We start from the raw sequence: 24,350 nt of genomic DNA, 5'->3' as shown, positions 1-24,350 counted from the left end.
AAGGGTGGAGACTATTAAATAAGTAAAGTATTTTCCAAAAGCACAAAAATAATGAAGCTAAATCCTATAAAAGAGAGGAAAAAATGTTGAATTTAAGGAAATTCGGATTTTTGAATTTTTTCGAATTTTTGATAATTTTAGATTTTTAACCAAAGAGTCGAGACTATTAAATAAGTAAAGTATTTTCCAAAAGCACAAAAATAATGAAGCTAAATCCTATAAAAGAGAGGAAAAAATGTTGAATTTTAAGAAATTCGGATTTTTGATAATTTTCGATAATTTCACATTTTTTACTAAAGAGTCGAGACAATTTAATAAGAAAAGTATTTTCCAAAAGCACAAAAATAATGAAGCTAAATCCCATAAAAGAGAGGAAAAAATATTGAATTTTAAGAAATTTGGATTTTTAATTTTTGATAATTTTCGATAATTTTGGATTTTTTACCAAAGGGTGGAGACTATTAAATAAGTAAAGTATTTTCCAAAAGCACAAAAATAATGAAGCTAAATCCTATAAAAGAGAGGAAAAAATGTTGAATTTAAGGAAATTCGGATTTTTGAATTTTTGATTATTTTCGATAATTTTAGATTTTTTACCAAAGAGTCGAGACAATTTAATAAGTAAAGTATTTTCCACATTAAAAAGTTTGACATTAAAAAATATATAAAAAATGCCAATACTTAACCCACAAAATTAAATTTTCAAAACAAACAAATGAATGCAGATAATTTGCTAACGGAAAGGAAACTTGCGATTATTATAATGTATGTATATATGTATATGTATATTTCTGTTTTCTATCAAAACGTATAAAAAACAAAAGAATAATTATAACTAACTTCAAGTGTGGACAGAGATCCGGAAATCTGGAATCACGACGATTATTATATATAATTGCATTTTTTTGAATGTTTTATTGAAAATATTTGAAAGTAGTTGAATTTTTTCGAAGAATTTTAATAAAAATTGTATTAAAAATAATTGAAATCCTACAAAGAATTGTATAATTTATGAAAATAATTGATTTCCTTCGGAGAATTTTATAGCGATTTTTTTTTTAAATAATTGATATTTTCGAAAAATTGTGTTATAATTTATAAATAATTTAATTCCTGTGAAAATTTTACGAAAACTATTGAATTTTTGCAAAAAAATTATAAAAAATTTTGTTTAGATAATCAATATCTTTTGTTAAACTTTATATTAAAATTGTAGATATATTAAAAATAATTGAATCGTTTTAAAAGAATTTTATTAAAATTTTTTGAATTATTTCTAAGAATTTTTATTAAAATTTTAGAGAATATATAATTTTTTTATTATAACTTTTAGAGGATTTGAAGTAATTCTCGAGAAAATAAGAAAAAGTAATTTCTTGTTTTTTATTTTTAAGTAGAAATTTTCAATTTTGATCAGACAATAATTATTTCTAATGAAATAAATTTTTTTTGAATTCATTTTTCGGTTTTCATTATAAATAATATTGTTTTTTGGTCAGACGAAAACTATTTTTAAGTTGATTATAACTCTATTAAAGGGATTTTTTAATAAAATAGAAATTGGTCAGAACAGTATTTTTAAATAAAATAGATAAATTATTAAATATTACTAAAAATTATTATTAATATATTAATTAAAATGGATGAAAAATTTTAGTTTTTTTTATTATTAAGTAGAGAAATCATTAATTTTGTTCAGACGAAAAATAGAAAAATAAAAGAATTCTCAGTTAAATAACAAAAATTTTATTATTTCAAATAATAAACTATAAAATTATGATTATTTTAATATTCATGCAAATTAATATAGAAAGAAAGAAAAATATTTCACAGTATAATGAAAAACTTTCCGCAATGTTGAACTGAATTATATATACATTTATATTTATAAAGGAAAAATGAGATGTTGTCGTTGAATAAAAATGTGACAAAAAATGAATAATTGATGATTTTATATTGCATAAAGTAAATTATTAAATATTTTCAAATGACCCACAGTGTATTTTAAGCAAAGCCAAAGGAAAAAAAACATAAAATAAAATTTCAAGCGAAAACAAATGATTTATGACATTTAAAATTGAGATAGGACGAGTTCTCTTTTTTTTGCTTGTGTAAAATGTGAGATAAAATATAAAATACAACCGATGGTTTGATTTCGATGTAAATCTCTCGTTTTTTTACAGAGAGAAAAAAGGAGTTGAAAGAGAGAGAGAAAGGGAGAGAGAGAATTTTTTTTAAATAACTAAAGTGACGTTCATTACTTTAAAAATAAGAGACTATGTACAAAAAAAAAGAATTTCTTTTTTGTAATTTATATATTGAAAAAGATTTGCAAATAATGGAAAATCGAATGAAGAATATTAAATTTGCTTTAAACATATAGTTCTAAATAAATAAAGTACCAGACTCTTTTACGATATTAGGTAATATTTTAAATAAATTGATTGCCATTTATGGTGACAAAAAATTTTTCATCAAATTTATATTAAAATAATTTAATTCTTTATGTATCTAAATGAAAAAGGGATCCACTAAAACATTGCTGGTAAAGTAAAAAAAGAATTGCAATCAAAACTGCAGTCAAGTGTTAATTTAATGATGAGATAAAGTTAAACCAAATTTAAAGTTACTTTTAAACTTTCTTAATGGAAGGAAACAAGAAATTGGCTTTGATGTGTGACCCAATTTAATTAACTTCTATCAACAAAAAATTTACTTCTAATTTAATTAAAATTGTTTAAAGATAGAAAAAAAATTCCAAATACTAGCAATTCAAAAACAAAATTGATTAAAATTTCCCGCATTATATAAAATTTTTTTACAGTCTATAAATTTTTTAACTACATTATATATGGGAAAGGAAAATTAATCTGAAACACTTTAATCCATCAAGGATTAAAATAATCCATCGAAGGATTATTTTGCCAAAATGTTATACAACTATATAATTTTTTTTACTTATTTAGACAAATGTTTTTCATAGAAAAAATTAATTCAAAAATGAATTATTTTAATCTTTTTTGGTACTAATTTAAGCTGCAATTACTAACAAAAATATAACCAGTCCGAGTCAAATAAGAGAACATTTTACTTAAAATTATAAATTAAATTTTTCGTAACTATAAAACATGAAGATATCGATAACTCCGTGTCTTCGACTCGGAGTGATCAAATTCTTCATGTTTTATAATAAAAGATGACCGAACAATAAAATCATTATCAATTCAATTATTATTTTCAAGAATTTTTAACTAAAATTTTTTTTTAAATCGATTATTTTTAATAATTTTCGAAAATTTTTTTTGACAATTTTCAAATCTATTTGTTTACAATATTTAATTTTACAAAATTTCAATTATTCGTAAATTCTTAAATTATATATTAGAAAATAAAAACTTAAAATAATATAAAAAAAAATTCAATTAAACTTTTGCAAAAAAATTAATTTCAAAATTCAATTATTTCTAAAAATTGCAAGTATATTGCTTTTTAATATTCAATTATTATCTAAAACTTGAACTAAAAACCATTCTTAAATCAATTTTTATTAGAAAATTCTACGAGAATTAAATTATTTAAATACAAAAATAAATAATTTATTAAATAATTGAATGTTTCTTAATAAAATTCAATTACCATAAAGAATATTATAAACATATTTTCAAATAATTGAATTCTTTCGACGAATTTTATTAAAATTTTTAAGAATAATTAAATTTATGCAATAATTTTCAACTTCTCTAAAATTAAATTTTTTTTTCGTGTTTTTAACTAAAATTCTTTTATAAATTAATGCATTATTTTTAATAAAAATTCAATTAAACTTTTTCAAAAAAATTAATTTCAAAATTCAATTATTTACAAATTCTTAAGAATAATAAATAATTATGCATTTTTCGAGAAATTCGATTAAAATTGTATTAAATTTAAAAATAATTGAAATTCTGCAATGAGTTTTATTATTTGTGAAAATAATTGAATCCCTAAAAAGAATTTTATTATATACGAAAATAATTGAATCCCTGTGAAAATTTTAATATTTATGAAAATAATAATAATTCCTGTAAAATTTTTATTATTTTTTGAAAATAATTAAAAGTTTTGTGTAGAATTTTATTAAATTTTTTTTTAAATAATTGAATTCTTTTAGAAAATGTTATGATAATAGTAGATATTGGAAATTATTGAATTGAGGAAAATTTTTGATAATAATTTAATTTCGGCGAAGAATTTAATTATTTCTAAAGATAATTGAAATTTTGATGAGAATTTTTAAAAATTGCAAATTTCGTAAAATTCAATTCCCATAAAGAATATTATCAACAAATTTTTAAATAATTGAATTCTTTCGACGAATTTTAATCAAATTTTTAAGAATAATTACAATTTTCGAGGAATTCGATTAAAATTGAATTAAAAATAATTAAAATTCTGCAATGAGTTTTATTATTTGTAAGAACAATTGGATTTTTTTCGTTTTTAGCTAAAATTCTTCTATATAAATGCATTATTTTTAAAAATTCAATTAAATATATATTAGAAAATAAAAACAAAATAATATAAAAAAATTCAATTAAACTTTTAAAAAAAGAAAACTTTAATTTGAAATTTGAAACCTTTTAAAAATTTAATTATTTCTAAAAATTCGCCCTCTAATGCATTTAATATTCATTAATAATCCAAAATTTTAATTGAAATTAATTTTTAAATCAATTTTCATTAGAAAATTCTACTAGAATTCAATTATTTAAATGCAAAACAAACAATTCATTGAATAATTGAACGTTTTTTAAAATTTAATTCTCATAAAGAATTTTATCAATAAATTTTTAAACAATTGAATTCTTTCGACGAATTTTAATCAAATTTTTAAGAATAATTACATTTTTCGAGGAATTCGATTAAAATTGAATTAAAAATAATTAAAATTCTGCAATGAGTTTTATTATTTATGAAAATAATTGAATTCCTAAAAAAAATTTATTATTATTTACGTAAATAATTGAATCTCAGTAAAAATTTTATTATTTATGAAAATAATAATTTAATGATTGCGAAGAAATTTATAAAAAAAATTTGTAATTAAACTCCTCTGTAAAATTTTTATTATTTTATAAAAATAATTAAAGGCTTGCGTAGAATTTTATTAAATTTTTTTTAAATAATTGAATTCTTTTGGAAAATTTTATTAAAATAGTAGATATGAAAAATCATTGAATTGAGGAAAATTTTTGAAAATAATTGAAATTTTCCCAAGAATTTTATTAAAATTTTTGAAAATAATTGAATTTCAGAGAAGAATTTAATTATTTCTTAAAGATAATTGAAATTTTGACAAGAATTAAAAAAAAAATTTTGAAAATAATTGAATTTTTGCGAAGAATTTTAGTAATGTTGAAAATAATTGAATTTCTCCTATAATTTGTAATTGTTCTAAACTTCTCGTACAATTTACGAACTTTTTGTCTTTTTTTAATCAAATTACGAACTTTACGGACCTTTTTTTTTAAAAAGCTGACTTTTACGGACTTGAAGCAAATTTACGGACCCAGTTCGAGCCCTGACTGTGTTAATTTAATTTAAAAAAATAAAAAAGAAAAGAAGGATGGAAATTAAAAATAATAAAGTAAGTACATAGAGATTATTACATTACCTCACGGTTCAGAGGTTTGGCGAGGGATATGACGCCTGTTTGTGGATTAACGACAAACTTGTCGGTTAATTGAATTCCATATTTGACAGGTGAACCCTCTGGATCGTGTGCTTTTAATGTGAAGACCTTCGTTCCGACAGGTGTTGACTCGGGAAGTGTCAATCCCATTGGATAGCCTCCAGTTGCCAAAATCGGTGGCTCGTTTACATTGCTCCCAACTGAAAAATAATATATTCTTTCATTAATTATAATTAATAATTACAAAGTTCCTACTATTACGAATAATATCAATTTTCCATTTATAATAATAAGTATATTTTTTAAATTAAATAGTAAATTTTTATTTAACATTTAACATTAAATTAAAAATTATACAGAACTAAATTAATTTAATTAAATAAATTACTCTCTAAATTTGAATTAGTAAATTGTATCTATACTAATTTAATTGACTAATCTTTTGCTTTCAAATTAGTAAAGTTTACTATAATAAATTAGTAGAAATTACTATTTATTTAGTAAACTTCACTAATAAATCAAAAAGTCAGTCACTAATTCGAATTAGTAAACATTTTTACTAATACAGATTTAGAGAGTAATTTAATGAAATAAATTTAATGATAAATATTTATTTTAAATTGTAAAAAAAGAAAAGAATTTAATTCACATTATTACAGTTCTTTACTACTATTTTTCCTACTTTTTCCTCTTTTATATTTTTATTTTTTGTCCGGGATAAGACTATGGAGTAAATTTCTCTTTCTTTGATTGCAGAGCACTATATATTTTTATATATATATATACAAACACACAACTATATAGTATATATAATAGTGATTGCGCGAGAAGCGAAAATGCAGTGGTTAATCCATAGTGAGAGAGAAATATAGAGAAAGAGAGAGAGGGAGAGAAAATGACGATGGTAGAAAACCGTCATAGAACACACTGCACTGAGATAATCGTCACTCGACAATTGCTCACTGTAGGACGACTTTTTAAAGAGCTGACACAGGTTTATATCGAACGATGCCATAAAAAGCAAAGTTGTTATACGACTCGCTTCGAATGATGGCCACCCGAAGACAAAGATAAGAGAAAATCAACGGACAAGTGGGAAAACTTCAATTTTAACACCTTATATGTATACATCCAGTGCCATTTTCCCAATCTAATTTTCGATTTTCCTCAGGGAAATTTCACGCGTACATGTATATAGATAAGATATATATACACGTATAGAATTTCCGTTGGTTTTCACTTCAAGAGGATCAAAGGACCGTTATATTGATTTTTTTCTCCTATCATTTACATTAGAAATAAACAGTTTTTATTTTTATTTATTTGCAAATAAATTTTTTATTTAGTTTATGTGAACTTTATTTGTTTCAAATGGGTTTTGTTTGATATAAATGGATTTTATTTTAAATCCAATGGTTTTATTGAATTCAATAATGGATTTTATTTGGTTCAAATGGCTTTTATTTGGTTCAATTGGATTTTTTTTTGTTTCAAAACAAATTTTACTTAATTCAATAAATTAATTTTATTTTCTTTAAACTTATAGTATTTTACTTGATGCAAATAAATTTTATTTGATGTAAATGGATTTTATTTGGTTCAAATTTGATTTTAATTGGTTTCAATATGATTTTATTTGGTTCAAATGGATTTTATGTGGTTCAAATGGTTTTTTTTATTCAAAAATTTTACTTGGTTCAAGAAATTAATTTTATATCTTTTAAACGTATTTTATTCAATCAAAATTGATTTTATATGATCCAAATGAATTTATTTTGTCCAAATGGATTTTATTTGGTTCAAAATGAACTTCATTTGGTTCAAATGGATTTCTTTTTGTTTCAAAATAAATTTTACTTAATTCAATAAATTAATTTTATTTTCTTTAAACTTATAGTATTTTATTTGATCAAAATAGATTTTATTTGGTTCAAATATGATTTTATTTGGTTCAAATGGTTTTTGTTATTCAAAAATTTTACTTGCTTCAATAAATTAATTTTATTTCTTTTAAACGCATTTTATTCGATCAAAATGCATTTTATATTATCCAAATGGATTTTATTTGATCCAAATGGATTTTATTTGGTTCAAATGAATTTTAATTAACCAAATAACATTTATTTACCAGCTAAAATCAATTTTATTTCATGAAAATAAATTTTATTTCGATTAAATAGATTTTATTTCAGCCAAATAAATCTTTTTTGATTAAAATGAATTTTATTTGTTTTTATTTAGAATTACCTAATAAATTCTATTTGGTTTCACTTTATATAAATAAATTTTATTTTAATTAACTGGTTTTACTGTATTTAAACGGATTTTATTTAGTTCAAAAATAAATTTTGCTTGGTTCAATAAATTAATTTTGTTTCGTTTAAACGTATTTTACTTGATCCAAATCGATTTTATTTCGTTTAAACGTATTTTAATCTATTCAAATGGATTTATTTTTATTCAAATTGGCTTTATTTGGTTTAAAAATAATTTTTACTTGATTCAATGAATTATTTTATTATTTTAAATGTATAGTATTTTATTTGATCGAAATATAGTTTTTATTTGGTATAAATGGATTTTATTTGGTTCAAATGGATTTTTTTTTTATTCAAATTGGCTTTATTTGGTTTAAAAATAAATTTTACTTGATTCAATGAATTATTTTATTATTTTAAACGTATAGTATTTTATTTGATCGAAATATAGTTTTTATTTGGTTCAAATGGATTTTATTTGGTTTAAATGAATTTTTTTGGTTCAAATGGATTTTATTTCGTTTAAACATAAATTTTACTTGGTTCAATAAATTTATTTTGTTTTGTATAAATGAGTTTTACTTTATTTAAATGGATTTTATTTTGTTCAGATGAATTTTATTTGGTTTAAATGGATTTTTTTGGTTCAAATGAATATTATTTATAGTTTAAATGGATTTTTTTTTGTTCAAAAGGATTTCATTTGGTTTAAATGATTTTTATTTGGTTCAAATGAATTTTATTTGTTTCTAATGAATTTTATTTGGTTTAAACGAATTTTACTTGATTCAAATGGATTTTATCACGTTCAAATTGGCTTCATTTGGTTTAAAAATAAATTTTACTTGATTCAATGAATTATTTTATTATTTAAAACGTATAGTGTTTTATTTAATCGAAATAGATTTTATTTGGTTCAAATGGATTTTATTTGGTTTAAATGGATTTTTTCTTGTCGAAACATAAATTTTACATCGTTGAATAAATCGATTTTGTTTCGTTTAAACGAATTTTACTTGATTCAAATGGATTGTATTTGACTCAAATTGGCTTTATTTGGTTTAAAAATAAATTTTGCTTGATTCAATAAAATATTTTATTATTCTAAACGTATATAATATTTTATTCAGGGTGGCCACTTTTTTTGTAAAAAAAAATTCACGGTCATTTCCCGGTCCATTCCCGGTCATAAATTATTTTTCCCGGTCATAAATAATAACTCTGAAAATAAATTATTCCATGAAAGATTGAAAGAATTTCCTGATTTTTAGACAAAACTTTGACTTTTTCCCAAAACCTAAAAATATTTTAGTTTACTCTAAAAATAATTTTGAACTTAAATAGATTTTTTGAAATAAATATTTAATTATTATCCATTATTTTTCCATATAGTAGGTATTCAAATTTCAAAAAAAAATTCAAATTTCAAATCCTTTAAATAATTTTTAAGAATTGCTACTGCAACTTATTAAAAATTATTTTCAAAATTTCAATTCAATTATATTCTAGAAATAACTAAAATATTTCTAAAATACACTTGTTTACAAGACAATTTCATGAAATTTTGAATAATTTGAAAATTTTTCAATTAAATATTACATATTTAAAAACATAACTAATTTGAAAAATGTGAATAAAAATATTTTTAAAGACTAAATTATTCAGAATTTTTAATTAAAATCTTTTAAAATTCAACTTTTCTAAAACTTCAATTTGAAATTTTTTAAAATTCAGTCTATAATAATATTAGTAATATTAATTTAACATTCTAAAAAATCGAAAAATTTGCTTATGAATAATTGTAAAAAAACTAATTGATATTAATGAAAAATACGGTTTTTTAAAATTTATTTTCTAAGAAAAGAAACTTTATTTATTTTTATTTACTTTATTTATTATTCAAAAATTCATTTTTATAAATTTCGTATCACTTTTGTTCTAATTAGTTCAAATTTTTAATAATTCAAATTTGTTTTGTTATAATATTAATTGCAAAAAATTTTTAAAATGATTTATTTTTCATTATTTTATAGGATGTGAAATTTTTTCTCTTTGAAATTTTTTTGACAAATTTAATTAAAATTATATTTTGTTTAATTATTGTTAGAAATAGAAAGAATTTAAAATTAAATTTAATATTTTCTTTTTCTAAGTCTGTCACGTTGGACAGCAAAATTCATAATTTTCTTATAAATTCTAGAAATTGAATATTTTTATAGTACTTTTTATAAAATTCTCTGACAAAATATAAATAGATTTTATAGAAGATCATTCAATCTTTTTTAATGAAATATAGTTAATACCAAAATCTTAAAATAAATATTTCTATTTTTTCTCACAAAGTAATGTGTGTTTTTAAAAACAAAATTCCAAAATCCCGGTCAAGATCAAAATTCACTGTCATTTCCCGGTTTTTCCCTGTCCAAAAAAATTCACTGTCATTTCCCGGTTTTCCCGGTCCAGCGGCCACCCTGAATATTTTATTTAATCGAAATAGATTTTATTTGGTTCATATAAATTGCATTTGGTTTAAATGGATTTTATTTGGTTTAAATGGATTTTATTTGTTTCAAATGAATTTTATTTATAGTTTAAATGGATTTTTTTTGTTCAAAAGGATTTCATTTGGTTTAAATGATTTTTATTTGGTTCAAATGAATTTTATTTGTTTCTAATGAATTTTATTTGGTTTAAACGAATTTTACTTGATTCAAATGGATTTTATCACGTTCAAATTGGCTTCATTTGGTTTAAAAATAAATTTTACTTGATTCAATGAATTATTTTATTATTTAAAACGTATAGTGTTTTATTTAATCGAAATAGATTTTATTTGGTTCAAATGGATTTTATTTGGTTTAAATGGATTTTTTCTCGTCGAAACATAAATTTTACATCGTTGAATAAATCGATTTTGTTTCGTTTAAACGAATTTTACTTGATTCAAATGGATTTTATTTGACTCAAATTGGCTTTATTTGGTTTAAAAATAAATTTTGCTTGATTCAATAAACTATTTTATTATTCTAAACGTATATAATATTTTATTTAATCGAAATAGATTTTATTTGGTTCATATGGATTGCATTTGGTTTAAATGGATTTTATTTGTTTCAAATGAATTTTATTTGCTTTAAATGGATTTTTTTGGGGCAAATTGGTTTTTATTTAGTTCAAACATAAATTTTACTTGGTTCAATAAATTAATTTAATTTCGTTTAAATGTATGTTACTTAATTCATATAGATTTTATTTTACCCAATTGGATTTATTTTGATTCAAATAGTCTTTATTTGGTTCAAATGAATTCTATTTGCAGGAATCAAGCAGTGATTTTTTCACGTAATATTAGTTAAAAAAAAAGGGAATTTTATTTTTCAAAAAGGGACTTCAGTTTAAAAAAACTGAGAATTTTTTAAATTAATATTAAAAATCTTCCAAGTTACCTATTTATTATTGAAAAAGAGCGACAAAATTTTGTTTCTATAATTAAAAGCGAAAAATACATACTTACAATTTAAAAGCAGAATGAGAGAAGCGATTTATAAATTCGCGTCCATTTACGATGTCATGGATATGGGGTAGTGAATAAAAAGCGAGCTTTCGTATATATATCAAAATGAGAAAATTGGTCCTTGAGTGAAATTGTGGTTGCGCTTTAGCGCGCTTTGGTTGCTCATTTGAATTTAACGTCACGGTACTTAGAAATGACGAGTGAGTCTCAAAAGCGAATTGTGGTCCATTGCTAACTCATGATAAAATAAAGCCGATTTTCAAGCAAGGGCGATTTTAGTGAAAGGAGATAGAGGTTTTGGGAGAGAAGGAAGAGGTTTCAAAAGCCAAGAATAGTATATTCTACTCTCTCTCACTCACTCTCTCTCTCTCTTCTCTCTCTAAGTCTAAGCGGTTTATATACGAAAAGAATTGCATATCAGAAATGATAAAGAAAAAAATTTTCAATATTTCCATATATACCGAAAAAGCAATTTATCATTTTCAATTTCTTTCGAATAAATGTCGTATATCGCTATTCTATTAAAAGGAGAATGGAAAAAATTTTCTTTAATGTAAAATTAAAAATTTACTCCAATTTAAAAGTTTAATTATAAAAATTTTTATTATTTTGTTTTAGAAAAAGAAGAAAAATATTTGCACTAATTCCTATTTTTAATCTTATTTTTGGAACAGGATTTTCCACAGGAATTAAGACATTCAAAAATTTAAAATTCAAATCTTTTTTAAATGAAACAATTTATAAAAATATTGTTATAAAACACGAAGATATTGATTGCTCCGAGTCGAAGACTCGGAGTGATCGATTTCTTCATGTTTTCTAATAAATTAAAAATGACCGAGAGATAAAATCATTATTTTATATCATAAGAATATTGTTACTGTAACTTCTTCAAAATTATGTTTATCATTTCAATTCAATTATTATTTTTTAGAATATTTTAAATTATTTTTTTATGAAAATAATTGAATTCCTTAAAAAAATTTTATAATTTATAAAAATAATTGAATTCCCGTGGAATTTTTTTTGATTTTGTTCTTTTTTCTTATTAAACTTTTTCTTTTAAATTTTATAATAAAATGACAAAGTTTATTATTATATTTTTGATAATAATAATGCACTCTACCGCTGTAAATTTCATGACATGAAGTATTACAATTGTATATTACAATTTCAATCCATGTGAGCTTTTAAGAAAATTGCATTAACAAGTCTAATCAAACTTCCACACAAGCCAACATTTTCTTGCCTTGGGGGCGTGTAAAGTACAAAACGCGTATATATATGTATCTGTCTTTCTCACTCCCTGCAGATTGTAGTTTCATTTCCATTATTTCAAAATAAAATTTACATAAAGAATTTTTTTTTTTTACAATGTTATTTTAAATAAATATTTAAAAATATCTATTTTACAAATTTTTCCTTCTGAGAATAACGTTGATAATATTCTAACAAGCAATTTATAAAAAATTGTCAATAATTATTGAATTCTTTCAAGAAATTTTATTGAAAATAAATAAAGTTCTTCAAAAATTCCAATTAAATTCATTTAGAATTCAAATTTTCTAAAATTCGCAAAATAATTTTTTTTTTTTAAATAACAAAAATTTATGAAATTTTGAAGTATAATTGAATTCTGATATATTTTTAAAATTGTACTATGAAAATAATTGAATTCTAGTAAAGAATTTTAAATAATTTGAATTCTGACAAGTAGTTTATAAAAAATGTTAATAATTATTCAATTCTTTCGAGAAATTTTATTGAAAATAATTAAAGTTCTTAAAAGTTTCTAATTAAATTCATTTAAAATTTAAATTTTCTAAAATTCGCAAAATAATTGAAATTCTACAAAGATATTTTACGAAATTTTTAAGAATAATTGAATTCTAATATTTTATTAAAATTGCATTAAAACTAATTGAATTCTTGTAAAGAAGTTCAGATAATTTGAATTCTGACAATTTATTAAAAATGTTAATAATTATTAATTCAAATTTTTTAAAATTAAAAGTAATTGAAATTCTACACAGAAATTTATCGAAATTTTTAAGAATAATTGAGTTCTGCTTTTTTTTATTCAAATTGTATCAAAAATATTTGAATTCTTGTAAATAATTGGAATTCTGACAAGTAATTTATCAAAAATTTGTTAATAATTATTGAATTCTTTCAAGAAATTTTATTTGAAAATAATTAAAGTTCTTGAAAATTCCTAATTATAAATTCATTTAAAATTAAAATTTTCTAAAATTCAAAATAATTCAAATTCTACAAAAAAAAAACTTATAGAAATTTTTAAGAATAATTGAGTTATTCTTATATTTTATTAAAATTGTATTAATAATAATTGAATTCTTGTAAAGAATTTAAATTAATTGGAATTCTGACAAGTTATTTATCAACAATTTTAATAATTTTTTAATTCTTTCGAGAAATTTTATTGAACATAATTAAAGTTTTTAAAAATTTCTAATTAAATTCATTCAAAATTCAAAAAAAATTTTAATAATTATTAAATTCTGTCGAGAAATTTTATTGAACATAATTAAAGTTCTTAAAAATTTCTTATTAAATTCATTTAAAATTCAAATTTTCTAAAATTCCGAACAATTAAAATTCTACAAAGAAACAGTAAAAGAAAAAAGTATCTTCTACTAGCAATAAAATTTACAAAACCAACAACAATAAAGAACAAATATCTCATTGCAAGAGAAAAATCCAATGTTAACACACAACGAGAATAAATCTAAAAAAAACTAAATGTTTCCTTAAAAGCAAGAACGGAAAACAGAATTCCAATTCCTGAGGAATGTTGAAAATTAGCATAAGAAAATTCGTTTGTTTACTGCTCGGATCGCAAGTCGTATAATGAAAATGGGCTAGAAGAAAGTCTATAAAAAAAAAACCCGCCTGTGGTTTAATTCGATGCAAAAGAAAAAAGCCCCGAAAATAAATAAAAATAAAATAAAAGTAATCGACATTAATGCGAATAGCAATGGAGTTAGAGTTTGAATTTGCATGCAGCAAGATTCTAGTCCGGATATATTCTCTATTAAAAAGAGTGGGGGGAGTACAGTGAGAGAGAGAGAGAGAGGATAAGGGCAAATACCCTCGAGGGTGTCGTTCCCCTAGAATTAATCGTACCATCGTCCAAAAGAAACTTGGTACACCATTGTACCTTCGTCTCTTGTCGTTCTTCGAGATCAGAAATAATTAGTTCCTGCAGGACATTCCCCAACGGAGAGAGAAAGAGAGAGAGAGAGCGATTTTCCTCGATAAAACAGGGTTACAAAGGACCTTGGAAACTGTTAAGATCCCCGTGTACTATATATGCAACCGAGTCAAAAAAAGAAAAAAGAGAAAAAAACGAGGTAATTAGAAACAAAAGAATGACTTTTATTCCCTGTTATTTCTTTCATTCTTTTTTTTTCCTCGCACGAATATGCGAAGAACCATTCACCTACGAGATAAAAATATCATTAAAAACTACAATTTTTCTTCCCTCTGGCAAATAATTTCAATGGGGTCGACTTTTTTATTTTTTTCAAACCACATTATCTTCATTCTAAAGCTGAAATAATGCTTTCATTATTTCAGGATAATATTTCGGTACCGCATCACAAACATATCTGCGGAAGAAATAAACAAAATATTTCGTTCCTGTATAATATGCGAGTACGAGAATATGTTTCGAAAAAAATTTTACTGTAGAGAAACAATGCTTTAAAAAAAATAGTGAATATTATTTCTTCAATATTATTTATTATAATTCATCATTTTATATTATTTTTTTAATAATCTATGTTAATATGATAATCGTTGTAAATTCCGGTAATCGGTTTGCAATTAGTTTTTTGTTCATCAATTGTCGAAAGAATTCAATTGTTATTAAAATATTTTAGATAAATTTCTCGTCAGAATTTCAATTATTTATTCAATAAAATTTCTGTAAAGAATTCAATATTAACATTTTTGATAAATTATTTATTCAAAATTATTTAAAAATTCTTTACTAGAATTCAATTATTTTTACTATAATTTTAATAAAATATGAGAATTCCAATGATTTTGAATTCTTGATTGCAGAAATTCAATTATTTTCAAAAGTAATTAAATTCTTCGCATAAATTCAATTTCGTTCAAAATTTTTTTTAAATCTCCGTCAAAATTTCATTTATAAAGATAAATTATAAAGAATTTTATTATTTATAAATATATTTATATTTATAAATAATAAAATTCTTGTCTGCAATACAATTATTTTTGAAAATTTTCCTCCATTCAATGATTTTCAATATCTACTGCTTCAATAAAATTTTCCAAAAGAATTCAATTATTTCAAAAAAAAATTTTGTTAAAATTCTTAAAATTCTTCCCAAAAATTTAATTATTTTTAAAAATATAAAAAAACTCTTCTCAGAATTTTAATTATTTTCAATACAATTTTAATTAAATTATTCGAAATATTTTAATTATTCTTCAAAATGTTAATAAAATTAATTTAAAAAATTCAATTATTTCCAAAAATTGTAAAACAAAAACATTATTTGCTAGAATTTAATTATTTTTATAAATAATAAAATTTTGCATAGGAATTCAATTATTTGAAAAATTTTAATATATTTCTTTGCAAGAATTCAATTTTTTTTTTATACAATTTTAATAAAATATCATAATTACAATTATTTTAAATTCTTGATTGCAGAAATTTTTCAATTTTATTTTCAAAAGTAATAATAAAATTCTTCGCATAAATTCAATTTTGTTCTAATTTTTTTTTTTTTTAAATCTCGTCAAAATTTAATTTATCTTTATAAAAAATAAAATTCTTCGCATAAATTTAGTTTCGTTCAAAATTTTTATAAAAATCTCGTCAAAATTTCATTTATCTTTATAAATAATAAAATTCTTCTCTGCAATTCAATTTTTCAAAAATTTTCCTCAATTCAATGATTTTCATTATATACTGGTTTAATAAAATTTTCCAAAAGTACCTATTCAATTATTTAAAAAAAAATTTTGTTAAAATTCTTCCGAAAAATTTAATTATTTTTAAAAATAATAAAAATTTGAAGGAAATTCAATTAACAAATTTTTTAAAAATTAATTCGCAATAAAGCAATTATTTTATAATAAAATTCTTTTTAGCAATTTTCCATTATTTTCATAAATAAATAAAACTCTTCTCAGAATTTCAATTATTTTTAATACAATTTTAATTAGATTCCTTGAAAAATGTCATTATTCTTAAAAATTTTATTAAAATTCGTCAAAAGAATTCAATTATTTAAAAATATGATGATAACATTCTGTATAAGAATTAAATTTTTTATCTAAATAATGTAATTCTCGATCGTAGAATTTTTTTTTTTTTATAAACATGGTTTTAATAATGAATTTTAGTTATAATTTTAGGTAATAATTAATATTTAAAGCATTATAGTGTGAATTTTTAAAAATAATTTAATTGTGAAAAGGTTACAAATAAAAATATTTGAAAATTTGAAACTTTTATACTTTTAACTGACAATTATGTAGAATTTATTTTTTTGAAAAAGTTTAATTCAATTTCTTTTTAAATTATTTAAAGTTTTTATTTTCTAATATATAATTAATTGAAGAACTTCCAAATAATCGAATTTTTTTGTAAAATTGAATTATCACTCGGTCACCTTTAATAATAGTTACTTTATAATCTTTTAATTATAAAACATGAAGACATCGATTGCTCCGAGTCGAAGACTCGGAGTAATTGATTTTTTCATGTTTCAAAATAATTAAAGATGACCGAGTAAAAAAATCAACATTTGATATATTTTTGTATTTTTTTACCTATTAATTTATTTACTTATTCATAATATCACTTTAAAAAAAAATAATGATTTAAAGAAATTAAAAATATAAATAAAAAATAAATAATTGAATTTTTAATTAGAAAAATAAAAAGAAGTAAATAAATTTAATTAATTAATTTTTGTTATAATATATACATATAAACGAAATATTGAATATCGGTAAAAATAATAATGTCAAGAATTTATTCATGGTTTTAGAATTTTTTTGTTGTAACTTTTCTTTTTTTTTCATTTTCTATTTTTGTCTTTAAAACGAGATCTTATCGTTTACTTAGTTTCATCTACTGGGAATTGGCTACACTTGCATAGCAAAGTCGAGAGTATAGAAAGAGGAGATAACAAAATAATGAAGCCGGGAAAATTAAAGAAAAATAGTTTCATTAGTAATAGAATTTTCAGAGACTTCAGCAAAAAGAAAAATATTCCGATAAAATTACCTTGTGTCACACCTCTCTAATTTAAAATATTTCCCTGGTGAAATTTATTCTTAATTTTTCACTATTATTATACTCCTTTAAAATTAAATTTTATTTCTTACTATTTTCATTATTCTACATTGAGAAAGAATTTTTTTTTTAAACAAAAAATAAGTAGCCAACCAAAAAAATATGTTTGAATTAAACTTAAACATATTTTATATGTAGTTAAATTAAATAATTAAAATTAAATTGAATAATTAAAATTAAGTTGAACAATTAAAATTAAATTGAACAATTAATATTAAATTAAATAATTAAAATTAAATTAAACATAATTTTTATTGAATCAAAATTATTATGTTTAATTCAAAAATAATTTTTGCTTGACTATTTAGCATAATAAAATATTTAGAAATATTTAACATATACACAATATAAATATATAAAGTATACAAAAAAAATTTATTATTTATTCAAAGTGCCGCGTTGGTAAATATTGTAATATTCCACACGTGAATATTGAAAATTTTTTAAAATAATACCAGCGAGGAGAATTCAAAGAATTTTTACTGCCATGGAATGCTCATAAGGAAGATTAATAAAAAAGTCGATTTTTATATGCATGTATATAGAGGAGAGAAAAAATTTCATTTCCTAGGAAGAAGAATATATATATGTATATATATATACATATATATATTGCAACTTGAAATATTCTAGTCCTGATGCTGAAAGATATGATGTGAGTACCGGGTGTTCACGTTCCATCAGTGACGTCAGTAGCCAAGTCGGCAAAAAAATGCGAAGACCTTACCCACCTCGATTCTATATATCCCGTTAACATTCTTATGTCACACATATATAAATATATGTGTATATATGTATAATATACAATGCAATATAATATAGAAAATAATCCACTAATAGTGAATAATAATTATAAATTTTATTCTTTATTTTATTCCATATTTCATTCTCTATTTTATTTTATACTTTATTATTATTACCATTATTATTATTATAATTACTATTATTATTACTATTATTATTATTATTTTATTATTATTATTATTATTATTATTATTATTATTATTATTATTTTATTATTATTATTATTATTATTATTATTATTATTATTATTATTATTATTATTATTATTATTATTATTATTATTCTACAATATTTATTTATTTTATTCCAAACACTGAAAAAAAAAATTTATTTCATTCAAATAATCGATTACTTTTGTCTATTATCAATAAATATTTACTTGAATCAAATAATTTTTATATCGATTTTTATTATTTTTATTTTTATTTTTGTCAAATAAATTGTACTTGAACCAGTAATTTCAATATTTGAAGCAAATACGATTTAATTGACTTAAATAAAAATTATTCGATTCAACTAAATATTTATTTGCTAATAGACAAGTATTCGATTCTTTGAATCAAATATAATTTTTTTCAGTGTAATATTTATTTCTTTTATTCTTCAAAAATATTTATATTGCAAAAAAATACGTTTCTCTACTTTGAAAGTTTCAATTTTTTTGGGCATAAAATTAGAATTTAAAATTTTAGGAAATAATTGAATTCCACCGAAGAATTTTATAACAGTTAGAAAATAATTCAATTTTTTGCGACGAATTTTATTTAATTTTCTTTACAATATTTGGAAATAATTGAAAAAAAATTTAAAAATTTTAATGAAATTCTTTGAAAATAATTATATTTTAATAAACAAATTTTATCAAAAATTTTTTTAAAAATCGATAATTGAATTCTTTCGAGAAAATTTATTAAAATTTTCAAAAATAACTGACGATTTATCAAGAAATTTCATTGAAATATTGTATTGAAAATAATTGAATTCTTATAATAAGAATTAAAATTTTCGTTGAAACAATTTTAATAAAATTCTTGACGAATTCAATAATTTTCATAAATAATAAAATTCTTCTAAGGAATATAATTATTTATAAAAATTTGAACTTCAATTCTTGACGAATTTATTAATTTATAAAAAATTAAAAATAATTCTTGACGAATTCAATAATTTTCACAAATAATAAATATTTATGAAAATTTGAATTTTAATTCTTGACGAATTTATTCATTTATAAAAATAATTGAATTCTTCTGAAGAAAATTTTATTGCAATTATTGAATTGTTTCAAAAAATTTTATTATTATTTCAGAAAATAATTTAATATTAATAAACAAAATTTTATCAAAATTTTTAAAAATAATTAAATTCTTTCGAGATATTTTATTAAAATTTCCAAAAATAATTAACGATCTATCAAGAATATAAATTTTTCTTGAAACGATTAAATTTTTTTCATAAATTTTAATAAAATTCTTGAAGAATTCAATAATTTTCATAAATAATAAAATTTTTCTATGGAAAACAATTATTTATAAAAATTTGAATTTCAATTCTTGACGAATTTATTTATTTATAAAAAATTAAAAATAATTGAATTCTTGTGAAGAAAATTGTATTGTAATTATGGAAAATAAATGAATTGTTTCAAAAAACTTTTTTGAAATTGTATATTGAAAATAATTGAATTCTTATATGAAGAATTTAAATTTTCTTTGAAACAATTTTCATAAATTTGTTGACGAATTCAGTAATTTTTATAAATAATAAATATTATTAAAGAATTTATTTATTTATAAAAATAATTGAATTAATGCGAAAAATTTTATTTTCCAATTATTATAAATAATTGAATTTGTTTTAAAGAATTTTATGAATATTTCAGAAAATAATAAATAATAATAGTTAATTAGTTAATAAGTCAATTTTTTCAAATTTGAAATCTAAAATAATTCAAAAATTAAAGTTGATGTTTGAAGAAAAAAATTTAAAATTTGCATAATAATAATAAATGGAATACTGCGTTTCGAACGCGTCTAGTTAAATAATATTTTGAATGAAATTAAATTATATTGAACTGAAATTAAATAAATTAATAAAAATTAAATTAATACCAATAGTATTAATTATTATTAATATTAATATTAAATATTACTTCTAAAAGTTTCTTTTTCCGTTGTAGGGCAGAAATGCAGTTAGTTAATATTTAATTGATTAATTTAGTTTTAACTACTTTAAATTTAATTTAACTATTTTTAACACATTTAACATTGTCTTTAAATGTATTTTTATTATTATTATTGTTGTTCATTAGTGTCATACTGTTAAATTTAATTTGAAATTGTTAAAAAATTTTTTCGCATTCCACTTTTTGGTTGGCGTATGCAAAAGCAAATAAATCATCTCTATTTTTAAATTTAATATTCATCCGAGATGAATTGATCCGGTTAGACTGTTGTGTAAAATTTATTTCGTTCGCCTCGTAATTAAACTGACAGTTCCATTAACCCTGTACCTGTTGTTAGCGTCAAAATAACTATTGATAAAAGATAAATTTGTTCCGATTTTATAAATATAAAAAAATATCTCAAAGATATTTAGATATTTTTACATCTAGATCCGTTTTATTTTTTATAAATTTATTTTTTTCAATTCCTATTCTTTAATAAATAAAAAAATTTCGCTAATATAGTACAATTTTTATTTCTAGATGAATTTTTTTTTTCGTGAAAGAATTGTAATTTTTCTTCTTCGACTCTCTAAAGAATTTATAATTGAAAATTAAAAAAAAAATTCTCTATATTCGTATATAATATTTGCAGTTCAATTAATTATCAGACGGTTTTTTCTAAAATCTCCTCTCTTTTTTACATGACAATATTTTAATTTAATCATCAATCAAATGATTTGATAGAAATCAGAGATGGCAAAACTAAAATACATTCATCGTCTCTAATAATATATATTCCACGTTGCAACAATTCACCGCAAAATAATTAATCCTTTCAAAAGAGAGAGAGAGAAAGAGAGAGTGAGATAGATGAATAGACTACAATAAACGTAATTAATTATACTTCAATTTCGAGATTTCTATGTTTTATCTCTCGCGATTATATATGTACATAGAAAGGAAATTTTCCGTGTATTTGAAATTCACAAATTCGTGCAATAAAAAAAATACCCTGCGTTCGTTAAATAACTAAATATTTAAACATGCATCTGTTTTGCTGTTTATAAATGAAATGCTTTTCAATATAATATAATGTGTTCATGTATTTTACTGTGAAAATCGTTAATTAGAATTTTGGACAAAAAGAAAATATTAAATTTACACTCAAAATTCCGTTTGATATTTATTTAATTTAATTTTCACTAGATATATTTAGCAAAATTTCTATTTACTATATTTGCTGAATAGAGTTGATGATAAATTTACATTTGGATGAATAGATTTATTGTTTCTTTTAATTTCAATTTTAATTAAAAAGTAGTTATTAGTAATAAATAATAATAACATTATTATTAAATATATAACATAATAGGCTTATTATTATTATATATTAATATATTCAATATTAAATAATATAATAATAATAAGAAATTAATTAGAGAAAGTTCTTTGAGAATTCAATTTTTCAAAGGAAGAAAAAGTTCAACAAAAATATTTCTAAAATTCATTTGTAAATAATTTATTTTTATGAAATTTCTATATTATTCAATAATTTTTTCAATTAAATATTTATACAAAAAATTAAATTAATTTCAAAAAAAATGTAAATAAAAATATTTCAAAATACAAATTTCTTTGGACTTTTTAATTAAGAAAAAATTTTTATTGAAATCATTTTTATTTTATTGCTGTTGTTCAAATTCTTTTTTATTATTTTTGGTTTTTTTTTAGTATTTTTTAGATTTTTTTTTACTTTTTCTAGTATTTTTAAAATCTTTTTTTAATTTTAGTAATTTTTATGTTACTAAACGTTTTTCTTATACTTTTCAATTTTAAAAAAAATGTTAAATATGTAAAAAAAGTTTTTTTTACTATAAAAAAAAATAGATAATAATAATAATTATTATTAAAATTTATTTAAAGTGAAGCCTTTTGAAATTCAATTATTTATAAAAATTCTAACCCGCAACTCTTGCAAAATTTAATTATTTTTGGGATTTTCGAGTAAAATTTTTCGCTATAAGTAATAATTTTATGAGAGTTCTTCAAAATTATTTTCAATAAATTCAATTTTATTCTTTGTAAAGTTCAATTATTTTCTTAAAAATAAAAGAAAGCTTTTTATTTTCAAAAAATACGAAAAAAATCAACTAGAAAATATTTTTAAAAAATTGTTACTTCAACTTCTATTAGTTTAGATATAGTTATATAAAAAAAACTTTTTTAAATATTTAACATTTCTTTTAAAATTGAAAAGCGCCAAAAAAACATTAAGTAAAATAAAAATTACTAAAATTTAAAATAAAATGTTAGTAAAAAACTAGAAAACCTAAAAAAAATACTGAAAAAAACTAAAAATACTGAAAAAGAATTTTTTTTCTGTACAATAGCAATAAAATAAAAAGATTTCGATATAAATTTTGTCATTAATATGATGAATAATATTTTACAAGAGCTTTATGAACCGACAGCTCTTAAAATGCACAAATTAAAATATTCATCAATGTTTACTGGGTACTTGATTCAATTAAATTTGATTAAACTGATTACAATTAAATTTGACTATTAGATTTGTCATTGATTGTATTATTTTGGATTGATAAATTTTACAAAATGAATATTCATTTATATGTCGTTATCATTAAAATTTGTATTGTTCTTACTTAATATGCATCAATATATATATATATATATGTGTGTGTGTGTTTCTGATATCAGGCATTTGTATGAGAACTTAATGGAATTGCCAGTTTAATTGCACCTATAAATGAGATATACATATATATATATATATATATATTATATATGTATGTATTTGTATATAATATATATACAGAATTTTGCATGAAAACAAATTGTTATTATCTATTAATATCAAGCGAAAATTTAATTTACAACTCACAATTAATTAAATTATTTTCCACTGTAATAAATAAATAATCGTAAATTTATTTCCCTCCACTAAGTACCAATTTTTTTTCTCCACACATTCACTGAATTTTCGTTTAGTTTATATATGTATATACAATCTGGAAAATTATTTAATAAAAATTTATTACTCCCCTGTTGATTAAATTTTGTCAATTAGTCTCTAATTTTGTTTCATGTTAAAATTGATTACAGTATATGTGGGAAATTTTTTTTTAGATTTCAATCAATTTTTTTTTGTTCTCAATCAATTTTTCTAGTTTTGAATCAATTTTTTTTTGTATACCTACTCCTTTATATTTTTAAATATTTTTTAATTTAATAATATTACCTATCTTTTTTTCAAATAATTCAAAAATTTTTTTATTAATCTAAAAATATGATTAGGTAATGTTATTAATTAGTTTGTTTCTAAAAAAATTAGCATTTTGTAACAAACGTTTTAGGTAATTAACAAATGTAAATCCTGCAAAATATTATCCTTTTGTTAATATGAAAAACTTAATTGTTTGACAAATTGAAATTATGCAGCTATTTTTTCCTTTTTTCTAAAAAAAATAAAAAAATTGTTGAAAAATTAAAATTAAAAAGTCGAAAATATTTTGCACATTTTCTGCTTACTAATTACAATTCATAAACAAAGT

The 24,350-nt window shown here is 20.1% G+C and overlaps 1 protein-coding gene across 1 annotated transcript in view; it reads right to left on the bottom strand.

Annotated features, from left to right (window-relative positions):
- LOC122506244 (cadherin-87A) overlaps window positions 1–24,350 on the bottom strand; it is a 178,984-nt gene that overhangs the window by 36,920 nt on the left and 117,714 nt on the right. The window contains exon 3 of the mRNA XM_043618321.1: window positions 5,654–5,871. Coding sequence (XP_043474256.1) covers window positions 5,654–5,871 — 218 coding nt within the window. The remainder of the gene's footprint in view (window positions 1–5,653; window positions 5,872–24,350) is intronic.

This window comes from Leptopilina heterotoma, unplaced genomic scaffold (assembly GCF_015476425.1).
Source record: "Leptopilina heterotoma isolate Lh14 unplaced genomic scaffold, ASM1547642v1 Lhet_4, whole genome shotgun sequence".
NCBI classification, from domain to species: Eukaryota; Metazoa; Arthropoda; class Insecta; order Hymenoptera; family Figitidae; genus Leptopilina; species Leptopilina heterotoma.
Note: the sequence above shows the minus strand (reverse complement) of the source record. Positions and strands in the feature narration are given on the sequence as shown.